Source organism: Coturnix japonica, chromosome 4 (assembly GCF_001577835.2).
Source record: "Coturnix japonica isolate 7356 chromosome 4, Coturnix japonica 2.1, whole genome shotgun sequence".
Classification (NCBI taxonomy): Eukaryota; Metazoa; Chordata; class Aves; order Galliformes; family Phasianidae; genus Coturnix; species Coturnix japonica.
Window position 1 is genome coordinate 30,389,415 of NC_029519.1, and position 15,041 is coordinate 30,404,455.

The following is a 15,041-nucleotide window of genomic DNA, read 5'->3' on the forward strand; positions in this document are numbered from 1 at the left end:
ATCTGCCTTCTAACACATGTGAATTACCAGCAATTCAGTGGAGGATTTTTGTTTGTTTCTTTTATATAGACACAAAACTCTTGCAGTCAAACCGTAATAAAAAACACAGTGCCTGACATTTCAGGGTTAACAGTTCAACAGAATGGATATATAGAAATCTGTTACTGTAAACATACCACAGATAAAATCTGCAAGCACAGGTGCAGCTGTAACCCATACAGCTGTCAGCCATGAACTTAATGGTGTCACAGTTAGAAATTCAATGAAGTAGGCAGTGAAGTTTCTGCAAGATGTCAATTGATCCACGTGTTGATCTTCAGCATCCTTGTCCTGCAAGCACCATGAAACGCACTGCTTTGACTATACAATTTATTATTTCCTAGAATGCTTATATACGATCACTTGATTTTTTTCCACCAGAAATACACCAGCATAGGTTTACTCCTTGAACTACAGCTTACCTGAGTGGTTCTTCCAGATTCTTCAAAAGATGGGACTTGAAAAGAAAATCAACATCCCTGGAGCTAGGAACATTAATGACAGCAAACATTCCATATCCAAGACTTCTTCCCTTTACTTTGTATTCCATCATATTCCAGCTCCGCTTGACAGCTTCTACATAGAGTCTGACAGCCCGTTTGGTATTGTACATGCTTTATTAAAATGGTACTCATATTTACAATATCTGCAGAAACAATCCTTCTCAAGTCTTGCATTCAGACAGACACGCACACAGACACACGCGCGCACGCCCCTTTGCTCTACAGGGGTGTGAAGGCTGTGCTCCCAGAAGGTCGGCAGCTTCTGGAAGAGGAGAAAGGGTGACTTTTTTTTCTTTTTTTAAATTACTTAAAAAGAAGCTCGGGAGTACGCATTTGGCCATCACAATGCTAATTTAAGTATATGTAGTATTAACATATGGCAGTAACACTGAGTATTCCTCTTTTACATTCTATACACAGAATGACATCAAGGTTTTCCAGTCAACAGAACATTCTAACTTCAGTCTCAATGTTGCTATGTAGTGACTATGAAAAGAGGGCTTTCCCTTAAAACAATTCAAGTCTATGCAAGCGAAATAAGGCACAATTAATATTTGATTCAATTCAGACGATGGGAAAAAAGAGTGGAAGGGAGGCAGGCTTCAGATAAGAGCTGTTGAAGAGGAAATAGTTTTACCCAATCCTTTTGAGAAAAGGATGAATGTTACCCCCATCCTGATCTACGTGGATTTCTCTTTGAGAACTGAAGTATTCTGCCAGGGCTACTAAGGCCCACGTACAAAACAAAATTGGAATTCACATTATATCACCAGTGTCAGTAGTCTAACCTACTGATACGGATGTACATGAGCACATCTCTGTTTAATGCTGAAGGAGAAGACAAACATGAAACAAGTTTCAAACCTTCCACTGAGCTTGAAGACTCACATCTTTAGAGAGCTGTAATATACGCTATTTGAAAAGGCTTCAGCTTACTGATAAAAAGGAATAGCATTTTTACCTTTAAATCCCTGGCCCCTCTTCACTAAGCCTTACCAGACATTACAAATAAACCGCAACAAAAGGTTTGGCAGCACGAATAATGTCTAGTATTCAAATCTTCGGTTGTGACTTTATTGTTTTCCTTGTACAAAACCTGTTGAATGTTTTTCGCAGCAGATGAACTGTACCCAAAGATGCAGGACATTCTGTGATGGGGAATAAGAGGTTGCAGTTCCGAAGGCCCCTGACTTTGGTTGTTTACAAAGTTCATTCCTGTTTAGTGTGATCCTTGGTATCTTCCTCGTCTGTGTATTCTGATGGTTCTTCCCCTGGTTTTAGGAGTCTACCTACGTAGTCGTATTTTTCTGAAAGAGATTCATGATTCCATTACCGTCAAAAACAGCCACATTTGCAAGTTAGCCTGCATTGCTGCTAATTCACATTTCCCCCCACGCACATTATGGTTCTGAATGTGAATCACTGACACTGATGGCAATTTATCAGTGAGCTCAGCTGCTAAAACAGTCTCGGTAGTGTTGCTGCTCACTACCTGTTCTGGTCTCAGTACTTTGGTTTCAATTCTAATCAGCCCAGCTTTATCACGTAAAGGCTGAAAATGGCACTATTAAAACCAGCACAAATTCCCTCAGCCTGTTTCAATTTCAATTAATGTGAAAAAATGGTTTCCTCTCTTCCATACCTTTTGGAAATGACTGCAAGACAAACTTCTTCAACCCTTCGTGCCAAAAACTTTTAGTCCTAGTCATCATTCAATGGAATCCAAAGCAAACAACCTGAGAGCAGGAATTCCGTTGGCTAAGCTACTCTACACTAAGTAGCTGACAGGAGAATACCTTTCTTGTATAAAACTTTCAAAGTAAAAATAGTCATAGTGGGACATAGCAGAATCCTCTCTAAAGAGGAAAGCTCTGCAATCCCAGCTCTTTCTCTAGGAAAGCTACATTGCATTGTTAATAGCACTATCAGCATCTCCTTAAAAGACGCCCCAAGCCCAAGTCAGTCATCTTTTTATATTAAAAGCATTTCCTTTAGCTAAAGATGTTTTAATTTGAACAGTTACCTTTAAATTGCATTTCCCACTCTCTTACACTTTCCATCTGTACAGCATTTAAGTCTGATAGGTCATCGTATTCATCTCTGAGTGCATCTTTATCTAGACAGAATGTTGCTAGTCCCCTGGAGGCATCTCTGCCAGCAAAAATTCCGTATGGACCCTCTGGAAACAGAAAGACAAAACCAATACTTTCAGGTCTTTGCATGCGGTAACTGATGTCAGTTCTTCATTCTGCCAAAGCCATACAAGGAAAGTCCCACGCTTGTGCACCATTGACACCGTGGCTGTCCAATGTTCAACAACACTGCAATTCAATCTTAAGTATCATTAGGAAAAAAGTCTGCCAAGAGAAGCAGAGTCGAGAAACCAGTTTTGAAGGGGTACCTGGACAAATCCCTGACCCTTGATGCAAGTGAAGAGATGTAAATTCCAAAGGGAATGGAGGCCAGAATTCAAAAGAAATCTACTTCCATTAAGCAAAATACAGAGCAACTGAAAGTGCAAAGGGCATGAACAAAACCAAATCATATAGACACCTTAGTAAGAAATTCATTAGAGCACCAATCAATTACGTCACTTACACAACCACCATAACTTGACAATCAGTGGATCTGTTGACACATTTCTTACTGCTGTGAATGTTACACGGCAAAACACAATATAGAAACTGAAATCAATCCTATGCCAAGATATTTAATTTACTCATTGATCACACTCAGCCACTTTTCATAAAGCTGTAGGAGATAGAAATGGCTGCCAATGGCAACACAATGCAGTGCTTCTTCAAGCAACAAGTCTTGCTGTCCACCAAACCAGCTGCCATTCAAGTGATCTTGCTGTTGATGTTCTGACTGAGGAACACAGGCCCACAACATTACAAACAGCTTTTACAAAGATCACACACAATCGGTAAATCCTTAAGAGCAATTATAAATTGCAATTTAAGCTCCCTGCCAACAGTATTTGTCCTGGATTTTTTCCTTTCCACGAAGCATTTAAAACAAAGTTTCCATAAACTCTATTTATATAACATTCTCAGAATTCTGACTAACTGTTGTTAAAGGAGCACACTGCCCCTCCCTGAAGCTCTGCGTCTGGGGTGTTACACAGCTCTACAGCCACTGCTGAGATGCTACCTCTTGATCCACCAGCTTGATGCCAATTGCTTCCGCTGGAGAATTACATTATATTAGTAACCTGAACATCCTTCCATCTCAACAGCACGCTTAGTTGAAGGCGCCGGTGCCTTTACAACATATGTTTGTGTTAAGACTGTTCAGCGCAAGCTTTCTGCTAATATATATGATAATGAGATGCCACTACATGGCTACATCTTTTCTAAAATTAATTTTATATTCTGTATTAAATACAACATTTACACAGCTGTATTTTGCTATGACCTCCTACCTACTATTCACTTTTATATAAATACTGATACAGTGGTCCTAAAAAGCACATCAGGTCCTGGGAAATCATTCAGGAAGGTGCAAGCATAGACAGCTCTGAGTAAAACACAGGCTGAGTATTGTCTTGTGGCAGAGACATCGGTGCAATCCCTGAATTACTCCCACAGAGTTCTTTCATGACCAGATGCAATTTACTCTGCAAGTCCTACCTACAGCCCTTCTTTTATTTCCCTTTGTCTGCCTGTCTATTTAGACTGGCTCCTGCTCTAAATAATTCATTGTGCCACTGCTATACATACTGAAGAGATTGTAAAAAGAGATGCTAGTAGCATACGTATGGAGACTAAATCAATTTTTCAAGACTACCACAGACTCTTAAATTGTTTTCTTTCTCCAAACCCCCACAAAATTAGCTGCTTCCTAGTCAAGTACTTCACAAATTCTCCTCCCACGCCTATTTGACACCTTCACAACAACAAGAGGAAAAGTCATGTAAGTATTAAAAAAATAATAAAAATAAATCACTGAAACACCTCCACATGATTTGGCTACACACAGTCACAAGCCTTAGATTAAGGAAGCTTTGCTCCTTAAAGAACATCTTCCTTCCCATCACTGCTTTTACCCATTACATCACTCGGTTACCTAGTATTTGTTCTAGTGTTAGCTCAGCTCTGAGACCAAACTGTTATCAAAACTATGTATTTGCCTGCCTATCTCTACCTCTGTAATACCACATTTATACACTGCCCTTTTCCCTCATTTACCTTACAACCCTACCTTATATAAGATATGCCCTTCATTAATCTAAGCACATGCAAATAATTCTACCCACTGCCTGGTACCATTCCCAGGAAACAAGGATTGTCCCTTCCTCGTAAAATCCACATAAAATTGACCCTTCCTGGCAGATGTGTTCCAGTCTGACATTCGTCTTTTCCTACCAATGAACTGGGCAGGCCTGAGACTTGGCAAAACTCAAGTCTTTTCAGTCACCAAAAAATCCTCTCCAACTGTTGCACTCAGGAACAGGATTTCAGCACCTCCTAGCCCTGTTTTGGGTCTTAAATGAAGATTTAATTTCTCTTTGCTTGCATATGTTAAGCAACAGCAGACAAGAAAAAACAATATTAACACACGGTGTTTGGACACTTGAGAGATATGAAGCCATCCAAGCCAAAGGTTTTATTTGGATGCATTTTTTTTCCAGTCACTTGGTCCAAAACAGGCTAAACTGGATCTTGGAACACAGCCTGCATTTGAATTTTTAAATGATTCCACCAGTAATTCCCCCAACCTTACACTGGTGCTCAGATTTGGAGTAGATATTCTCAGCGTACCAAAAGGACCATTTCAGTTATCTAATGATTTTGCAGAAGATCCCACACTGCTGCTCCAGGACCAGTAATGAAAGGAAATGCTGCGCACTGAACTCCAGATTGCTCTGGACCTGCAAGGACCTGCATGTGGACTTGGTATCGAACCCAGCGATACCATCAGCTGTCCAATTGTGTTTGATCTCACAAGATTAACGCACATTCCATGCGGGCTAACAAGCTTGGATTTAAACCAGTTTTCATTTCTGAAAGCAGCCAAAAAACACTTCTGAGAAATCACCAAACATGCCGACCATAGCAGGTGTTCTTAGCATCTGTGCGCCCCACGCAGCCACTGGAATACAGCCCTGTTCTACCTGCAGCCTCGAAATTCAGGGACAACATTTCTTAACCTGCAGAAAATAATAAAGGCAAATCTCTCTTTTAATGTAAGTTAAAGGAACGAATGGAGAAAGACCAAGAAATGGCTGACAGCTGCACTAACTTACCAGTTTGTCTATCTTCTCTGCTAAAAATCGAAGCAAAATCTGCCCTGTTTCCATTTGAATCCTGAGATGTTTGTATAGTGTAGTTTTTTTTTTAAATGAGAAGACTAAAAAGCTACAAGTTCAACAAAGCTATCTTGAGATGCAGCTTGAAAACAGCAGCTTTCTAATAACACGGATCATTGGAATTCAAGGTAACATCATTTTAACTTTAAACCCACTCCGGGTTTACAGGAATGGAAAGATGCGAATCAGTTTGAAGTTACAGCTTCCATGGAAAGGAAACGTTCTTAGGAAAGCAATCAATGAAGCCTACACGCTGAGATAGGAACTGCTTGGGTCTAAATCAGACTTGTTAGACACAGGCCTCGCTGCCTTCTGCCAGCTTTCTCTCTAATTCTGCAGGAGAAGTGCAGGAAACAGCGACCTAACTTGAACTGGAGAGGCTGACAGTGAGCACTGCTCAGACAGCCTGCAGCTCAGCTGTCAGGACGCTCTGGCACTGAGCTCCACACTTGGAGAGGACACAGATCCCAAACTCCGCCTCAGGGAGAAGAAAGTACTCTGCCCATAGTTTGGTCTATGATAAAGCAAGCAACACTATCCAGGCTCTTGATTATGTGAAAGAGAGATGTACCACCGTGTGCTGGATTTAACATCTATATGTTATTAACAACGACGACACTATCACATCGCGTACATAATGCTTGGCCAAGTCCCCAGAGATCCCTATTTAAATGATTTAAAACATCACCAGGGATTTACTCAGCCAGCTTTTATCAAGCAGTTGTTCAGGTGCTGAGGAATATATTCAGCTAATCAGCAAAGGCAGAGAGCAGCTGTTGGTCACAGAGCAGAAGCTGCAGAGGGCTGCATGTTCCTGCATACTCCGCACTGCTTCCTGCCGTCAGGAAACGGGGACCCCTTTGTCCCACTCCCCTGCAGCAGAAGTACAGAGACCATCTCTTCTCAGTAGGCCTTTTCAGTTTACTCATCCTGGTAGCACCTTACTTTGCCCAGAAACACCGGTTTCTTTGAGAAGACACCTCCTTTATGCAGCACCAAAGAGCCGGCAAGCACCAAAACGAACTGCAGAAGACCCACACCTCACAGGAAGCACTGCTCCCCCACCTTATCCTCTGTACTTAAACACTCAGCCTGTTGTGTTCTGCAGATAAGGCCACCCTTAACAGTCCTCTCCAGACACAGCACACGTGCTCCTCCTGCAGCATTTCACTCCAGCCCTACCCTTGTACATGAAGTACAAAAGCATCAGTACTACCCAGAACAACTCCTAAATGCAAACACATCAATTAAGCTCACAGCGCTAAATTCCCAAGGAATTCAGGCAGCATCATTTTATTCTACATTAACAATGGAAGAAATGTCAGTGTTTACTCCAGATTTTTTTCATAATATTTAATATCTGATATTGTAGTTGTTAATTGCATTTGTACCAGAAAACAAAGCCAATCCTCCCCAATGAAAAATGAACTACAACAGAGGTATTTATGGAAGGAAATACTACTAAAGCCCCATCTATTCCTCTCGGAAAGTAGGAATCTTTGTGACACTTTGACAGACTGAAACAGGATGAGAAATGACAATGTATTATAGGGAAAGAAAAGTATCATTGACTGTTGTACGTAATGAGAAATGAAGAGCCAAGAAGTGATGTGGAACAGTTGCGCATACTGGATTACGTACAACCTTGCTTTGTCACGCTCAAAAATGAGTAGTTTTCCTAACTATACAAAGCACTTTTCAGTTGATCTAAACCTGTTTACAGCATTATACTACCATGCCAATTTAAACTCTAAATATTAAGATTACTTTATCTCTTACTGTGCCTTTCTATTGACCAATATACCTCCAGGAATCTTAAGGTAAACAAACATGAAAGTTAATGTTACAACAAACAAAACACTAAAAACTGTCTCCTGCGATAAAGATATAAAACCAACAAAGCACACACTGAAGGTATCAACCGTGGGGCTCTCAGTGATGAGATGTGGCTGTGGATGGGGAGATCACCCCACCATAACTTATTAGATATTCTGGCTCCATAATTTTTGAAGTGAATCGTTAATTGTTTGCTTGATTATGTGCAGAGTTTGTAGATGATAAAAGGCAATTCAGATTAATAATCAAACAACGCATTCTAGAACTCAAACAGGGACAAACAGAAGTGATATTTATTTAATACAACTAGAAGTGAAACACTGAAACAAAGGGTGTGCTGGCAGGAGGTCTTCGGTGGGCCCTTCACTGAAACAGTGCAAAGTACACCAGGATTCAGTGGACAGAAACTTGAAAAGAGCAGAACTTCTAATAAAGTCAAGAGCTTCGCAAGACTTTCAATGGAATCTCACCCGTTGGACAAAAATGTGGGCTAGATGACAATTCTGTGTATTAGCCTTATGCGAGAAGTACAAAGGTAAGGAAAACATTTGCATCTGTACTATTGTGAAGAAAAAAAGAAGAGACTTCCCAGACAAGATGTCAGAAGCCTTCTGAGACAGCCACATTATTCAGCAGTCAAGAAATAGCCTAAGAGACGACAGCGAGCCTTCAGCCAATGCGGTTTGCCAGCTTCAAAGCTAGGGCACCACTTTGCATCAGTGCCCCAACAAAACACAAGTAGCTCCCAGACCAAGCTCATGCTGTCAGCAAAGCCAGTGCTCTCAACTGCTTCTTCTAGTTAACAAAACTTCACCATCATTTGGTCGGTAAGCTTTGCACTTCCACTATACCTATATATGCTCTATACTGCTATACTCCAGCTAAGAAGCATAAAATTACAAAAGCAAACTTCTGCAGACATCTGGTTGCTGTGACAGAAGTCCTTGTGGAGAGATGCAGCTTTAGAAGCTGAAGACTTTTCCACCTAACTCTTCTCAGATCTTTTAAGGCCTCCAACCACTCATTAGGTTTTTTTCTTTTTGGTCAGAAAACAATTGCAAGAAAATACCACTCGACACATATCACACAGGCTGACCACATTGGCTTGATGTGATAGAAAGCACAGAGCTGGTGCTTAGGTTGAGCACAGATTTCCTAACGTGCACATGTAACAGAGATCTGACAGAGGAAAATAATGCCAAGTAAGTCTGTTATTAAAAGACCATCTTTCACAACAGGGCAAAAAAAAACCAACACAAAAACCAACCTACAACACACGTCCCTCTCCACAAGAGCAGGACACGCTGCGTTAGGGAAACCAGCTGCTGGCACTAATCAAAGAAGCAGGCTGATGTCCTTAAACACAAGAGGCAGAGGATGCAAACCAGTGATAGTATCGATCCAGAAACTGTCTGATACACAAAACAGCTAAAATTAATGTTTAGACTGTGGTTCAATGTTATTTCAGGGAGGTAATTTTTGAAGAAATCTGTCCACTCAGAATGATGTTATAAGTTTCATGTGCACACATGTGTTGTTCATCTATGTATTAGAAATGCAGAAATGCTTGTGTTGGAAAGTACCCTTAACAATAACATAGTCCAACTCGCCTGCAATGGTCAGGGACGCCTACAGCTACATCAGGTTGCTCAGAGCCTGATCCAGCCTGACCTTGAGGGTCTCCAAGGATGGGGCATCCACCACTTCTCTGGGCAACCTGTTCCACTGCCTTACTACCCTTACTGTAAAAATAAACTTCTTCCTCATATCCAATTTAAATCTCCCCTCTCTTAGTCTGAAACTGTTTCTCTTTGTCTTATCACAACAAACTCTGCTAACCAGTCTGTCCCCTTCCTTCTTACAGCCTCTCTTTACATACTGAAAGGCTGCCATCAGGTCTCCCTGGAGCCTTCTATTCTCCAGGCTGAACAGCCCCAGCTCTCTCAGCCTGGTCTTGCAGGAAGTGTTCCATCCCTTAAATCATTTTTGTGGCCCTCCTCCGGGAATACTCCAGCAGGTCTATGTCTCTTCTGTACTGAGGCCTCCACATCTGCACACGCAATTCCAGGTGAGGTCTCACCAGCACAGAGCAGAAGGACAGGGTCACCTCCTTCCACTTGCGGGCCACGTGTCTTTCAATACAGCCCATGATACAGCTGGCTCTCTGGGCTACGAGGGCACATTGCTGGCTCATGTCCACCTGCCATCCACCAGCACCCTCAAGTTTCAGCAGAGCTCTATTCTCACATCTCCCAGCTCATACTGATAGTGTGGGCTGCCATAACCCTGGTGCAAGATCTTGCACTTGGATTTGTTGAACCTCATGGGGTTCACTTTACCTGTATTTTCTATCAGAACAGAGGTGTCAGTTTAAACATCCCTAGAGCATGTGAGACAAAAGAACTTGCCTGAGTAAGTCTTTGGAGGTTGCAGTGCACCAGACTGTATCTTCTCAGCTTTACCCAATAACAGGTGTAATCCAGGCACAGTGAGGTAGCTCAGAGCCTAGTGCCAGCTATTCCAGTACCCAAACAGAAAGCAGCTTGATTCACTTATGGCAGCTTCCGTTTCTGCGACTGGCAGCAGAGATGGTATCAGATCCTCTGAGGGTGACAAGCCTGGTTCAGCTGTACGACTGTCACTGCTTGGGACCAAACACCTGCAAACACTGCACTTTCATGTCTTTATTTTTGCAAACTAAGATTTAAGAACAAAGCCAGACAAAAAGCCATCTAACTCCAACTATTTCCTGGACAAAACCCAGCAACCTCTCTTTTCTGCCCCTCATACAAAGACACTTGTAACACCTACTACAAACAAGTCCTGTGTCATTCGATTAGATCCGGTTTTCCAAACCACCATTGTTTCAGGAAGAAAATGAGCAGCAGCCACAACTCTCACTTCCTTTGGCATTGGGTTAACATACACAGCTCAGCAAACTTGCCCAGCTCATTACGCGAAACCACTGTGTATTTACTCCTCATAAATGATCCACACGGCGAACATGGAAACCTAACAACATTGGCTTTGACGCACGCGTCTTTATGCGTGAATTAAGCATTTCAGCGCTGCAGGACCCTATTGTCTACCTTCTCGCTCGAGAGCAGGCTGCTTTCGGCACACACCTAACCGGTATCGGCACCGTCAGCCCACCAGCTCCCCCTGCTCGCCTCCACCTGATTACAACTCACACTGTTATGTCACCTGCGGCTTTAGGTAAGCAACCAGCTGTCTTTACTCTTCCCTGAGCCATAAGAGCTATTAGGCAGGAAGCGCTGCTCGGCTGCACGTGGCAAACCTACCAGCAGAGACAGAGACAAACGATTAGAGCACTGCAGCCCCGCACCGTCGTGCAGCTGGAAACCCACCCGTAAGGCGGCGTGGCTCGGCACGACTCCCCCCGGCCCGATGCCCGTTCCGCAATGCCGTGCCCGCCGAGGCTCTCCCTCCCTCCCTCCCTCCCTCTCGCGGCGTCCGGACCGCCGCCCCCTCGAGTTCCCCCGGGCCCGGCCGGGCCGCCCCCGCCCGCCGCGACGCTCACCGGGCCCGTAGAACTTGCTGCCTTTGGTCACGTCGAAGACTTTGCCGTTGACCGCCAGGAGGATGCGGGGGTTGCGGATCCCGTCGAACTCGCGCAGCTGCTCCAGCGAGAAATCCCGCCGCTTCATCCGCGGCAGCGGGGCGGCCTGGCTCGGCTGGGCCGCGTCCCCCGGCCCGCTCCGCTTCCTCCAGCGCAGGTACAGGCAGTAGGCGGCCAACAGCGCCAGCGCCAGCAGCCCCGCGTACAGCAACATCCCGCCGCCCACCGACCGCCCCGCGCCGCCGTGCCCGCCGCTCCCCGCGGTCCTTAGCCGCCCATCCCCGCCGTCCGCCATCACCGCCAGGCCCGCGCCCGCCCGCCCTCCGCCCCGCCCCTCCCGGCCCCGGCCCCGCCCCCCTCGCCTCTCCCCGCCTCCGATTGGTCCTGGGCCCAAGGGCTCCGCCCACAACGGCCTCGCGCCCCGCGGGCGACGCGGCGGCGGACGCGCCCCGCCCCTCAGCTCGGGAGAGGCGCGGCCGCCGCTACTGCGCCTGCGCGGCGTCTGGGCGCTCCGGCGGGAGGCGGGGCGGTGCGGTGCCGTGGTTGCTGTGTGCAATGTTTGCGCTGTGGTGCTGTAACGGCCGGGCGCGTGCCCAACGGTCGCGGGAGGCGGCGCGCGCACGGCCGGCCCCTTTGGGCTGTGATGGGACGCTGCGCCTCAAGGCGGCGGGCGGCGCCGGCTGGGGCCGTAGCGGGGTTAGTTGTGTGTGGGAGCACGGCTGCGCGTGCCGCAGGATGACGGGTCGAAGGGCGTCCGTGCTGGACACCGTGGTAACCGCCACGTCGTATGGCGCCCTTTAGGCGATCGTTGGGACAGTGACACGTCTGCTCGGCGCTGTGGTGCAGAGGTCCCTCCCGGCCGTGCTCCCGATAGCGGCCCGGGCCGGGCGTGCCCGTGAGCTGACGCGGCAGAGCCCGGCGGGGCGGCCCTGGAAGGGGCTGCTCGTTGCGTTTGGCTGCACGTAAATGCGGGCAAACAGCGCCGTCCATTTTGGGCATCAGGAGATGAGAGGGCCGCTAACGGGCCCAGTGCCGCGTTGTGAAAGCAGCAGCCGCTGTGCGTGCGTGTCATGTATCTCACTAATGCCACACGTGAGCGAGGAGGAGATGACGTGGTGAAAGACTTTACTAATATTCTCAAGGAGAGACTCAGTCATCCCTATAGGAGTATCCTTACCCGTAGCACACATAAAGACTGTCAGGGTTAAGCTCTTCCTCGTCTTGAGAACGTACTCCCAGGCAAAGCAGCATCACGTTGATGACGAGCTGCTACAGGTGCGTTCCTGGGCCTGGGGGATGTCAGCCGTGCTCAGCCGCTCTGCCTGGCCATGGAATGAGGCAGCAGCGCTTTGCACCTGCTCGACTTTGTTACTGCTGCAGCAGCATGGTGCAGGAGCATCCCTTCATACTGACGGCTGCACCGAGAGCACATCGCCGTTTCGTAACCCCGTGACAAAAGCTGGAGAGCTCGAATATTCTCACGCAGGCAGGTAAACAGTGCAAGAACCCGGCAGAAAGTAACACTTAGCCATGCTTAGTGTTTCCATAGAGCTCTGTGTTGTCAACACCTCCTATACTGGTCAAGTGTTTAATCTGCCCTCTGAGCCTGTTTAGTAATGACAGCCTTTGTGAGGAAACAGGAAGGTCTCACCAATTAAAGACCAGCAATTAAAACTCATAGGTTGCTCTGAAAGTAATGCCTCCTATTTATTTCCACAGATGTTCCAATAGATAGAAAGCAAAATAACAGTTTGTTAGAGTATATTCTCAGCTACAAAACACTATTTTCAGCAGTCACTACCATTAGCTATTTGTTTTTCACCAGCAATGAACAAGAGCCCGTATGCTACACACGTAACAGTCTGTACCAGTGCAGGTGACCCAATGTCACCACTGCTGAAACTCACCACCCACAGCCTCCCTGCACTTACATCCACTGTGTGGTCTCCAGAAACACTCAGCCAGCATCAATGAATGTGCATTATTTCTTTATTTTTTCCTGCATGGAGGAGTTCAACTACAGACCTTCAGTTGTATTGTGGGCCAACATAGTAAAATAGGAGATGTTACTTTTGGAGCAGCTCTCTTACTGCTACTCTTTTGGAGCAGCTCTCTTACTTCCTCCTAATCTGAATAGGTTATAGTTAATATAATAATAATATAATTATATAATAATTTAGGTTACAGTTAATATACGTACAATTAAGCTCTATTAAGAAGAGTATTTTTATCTCAACAAATTACATCTTGAGTGTATTTAAGAACAGTTTCTTATAATGGAAGAGTAAAATGCTTGGATTGTGTGGGCACAGCTATGGTGTAGGTCAGGAAAAGATGGAGATGTACCTATGGATGTTTCCTTACAATGTTCTCCTAATTACCTCTGCATTTGAAAGATGGTTTTAGAAAAGAAAAACAAGTACTAAGAAATCTGAAGTACTTTTAACCATCTTCCTATTGACTTACTGTCTCCAAATTCATACTGACCGATGTGCGCATCTCTGAAAGTAAGTGGCTTCCCACTGGATGAATGTGGTGTTCTGCTGGCTTCAGGGAGGAATTATTTCACAAACCTGTGGTTACTAGAGGCCTTGTGGGCTTCATTTGTCTGTTCCAACCATCCTCTTACGAGTGTATTACTACATCAGTTTACTTCTGTGAGCTTTGGATCTAGTGCAGGAAAAGGGCTGTTCAGGATGAGAGCTGGAAATGAGGAAGTGAAATTGTGGAAAGGTCAAGTTTAAAAGACTTTTGGTTGAAGTGATTTAAACACTAGAAAATGACAAAATAAAATAGAAGTAATGTAATACAACATCTTGTCACTCTGGTTCTAGCTTTAACTGCCAGGAAGGTGTGCTGCTTCTCCACTGTGACTGTCTGCAGAGTTTCTGCTTTGACTGGGTTTGGTTTGCCAAGACAGAAAGCCTCTTCCTGTAAAGGGTAAAAATGAACTTATATAAACCTATGGCCAATTAAGGGGCCACAAAAGTCTCTTACTGCAGTTTTGCTTCTACTGTTCTTTATATGTATTTCATTGTTCATTGAGGAGCCCAAGTGTTGCTAACCTATATAGCTGTGTGTGTCAATGGAGTAATTACAACAACATGATTAGGAGACTGAAAAGAACATCAGGTGTTCTGGATTACCTGTTACAAAATGAATACTTTGCCAAGTTCTGCAATTAAAGTAGCAATTCTTTCATGCTATTTTCCCAGAAGGAGCCTTGTCAGCCCTGGAAATACATGTAAGAAAGAATTTCACCGAGTTTCTGATTTTATGTTATTGCTCTGTAGCTTTTGTTCTTGAGTTAGTGTTTTTTCCTAACAAATTTTGAGGAGCACCTAGAAAATGAGTAATTTAAGCTATGTTCCTGTGTAATCTAATCTGTTGTTACTTGTTTATCTTTTAGTTCTTGGAGGTTAACAGCCATTAACTTCCATAGCAGTCTCTCTATCCTATCTGACATAACTTGTTTTAGCAATAAGGGAAAAACAATGCAGTAGTATCTTTTAAAGTTACTGCTCTTTGGTGTGAGAAGTTCAGTCTTTTCCTACATTAGTGTACATTTTCTACTTCAGAATAGCTCCTGCATGTTAAAACATGTTGGATACATTACGATCCCCTATTGCATCTTTGTCCTCAGATTCACTACTTCCTTTGAAGAATTTTAAAAATAAACAAGTTGCTACCAACCTTGTTTGCTCCACATATGAAATAATTCTGTAACATTATTTTAGGGAGAAGCCAGTAGGACATCTGAATGACTTTTCCA

At 44.6% G+C, this 15,041-nt stretch overlaps 2 protein-coding genes across 2 annotated transcripts in view; one reads left to right on the plus strand and one right to left on the minus strand.

Moving 5' to 3' along the window:
- Window positions 1-637: 637 nt before the first annotated feature.
- PGRMC2 (progesterone receptor membrane component 2) lies at window positions 638-11,617 on the minus strand. The gene is made up of 3 exons (XM_015861301.1): window positions 11,231-11,617; window positions 2,566-2,721; window positions 638-1,849 (listed from the first exon to the last, which is right to left on the minus strand). The coding sequence occupies exons 1-3, from the start codon at window positions 11,562-11,564 to the stop codon at window positions 1,752-1,754; spliced, it is 588 nt and encodes a 195-aa protein (XP_015716787.1). The 5' UTR covers window positions 11,565-11,617; the 3' UTR covers window positions 638-1,751.
- Window positions 11,618-11,908: 291 nt separating this feature from the next.
- JADE1 (jade family PHD finger 1) overlaps window positions 11,909-15,041 on the plus strand; it is a 125,873-nt gene continuing 122,740 nt past the window's right edge. Inside the window, exon 1 of the mRNA XM_015861230.2 lies at window positions 11,909-12,759. The gene's annotated coding sequence lies outside the window, so the exon portion shown is untranslated. The remainder of the gene's footprint in view (window positions 12,760-15,041) is intronic.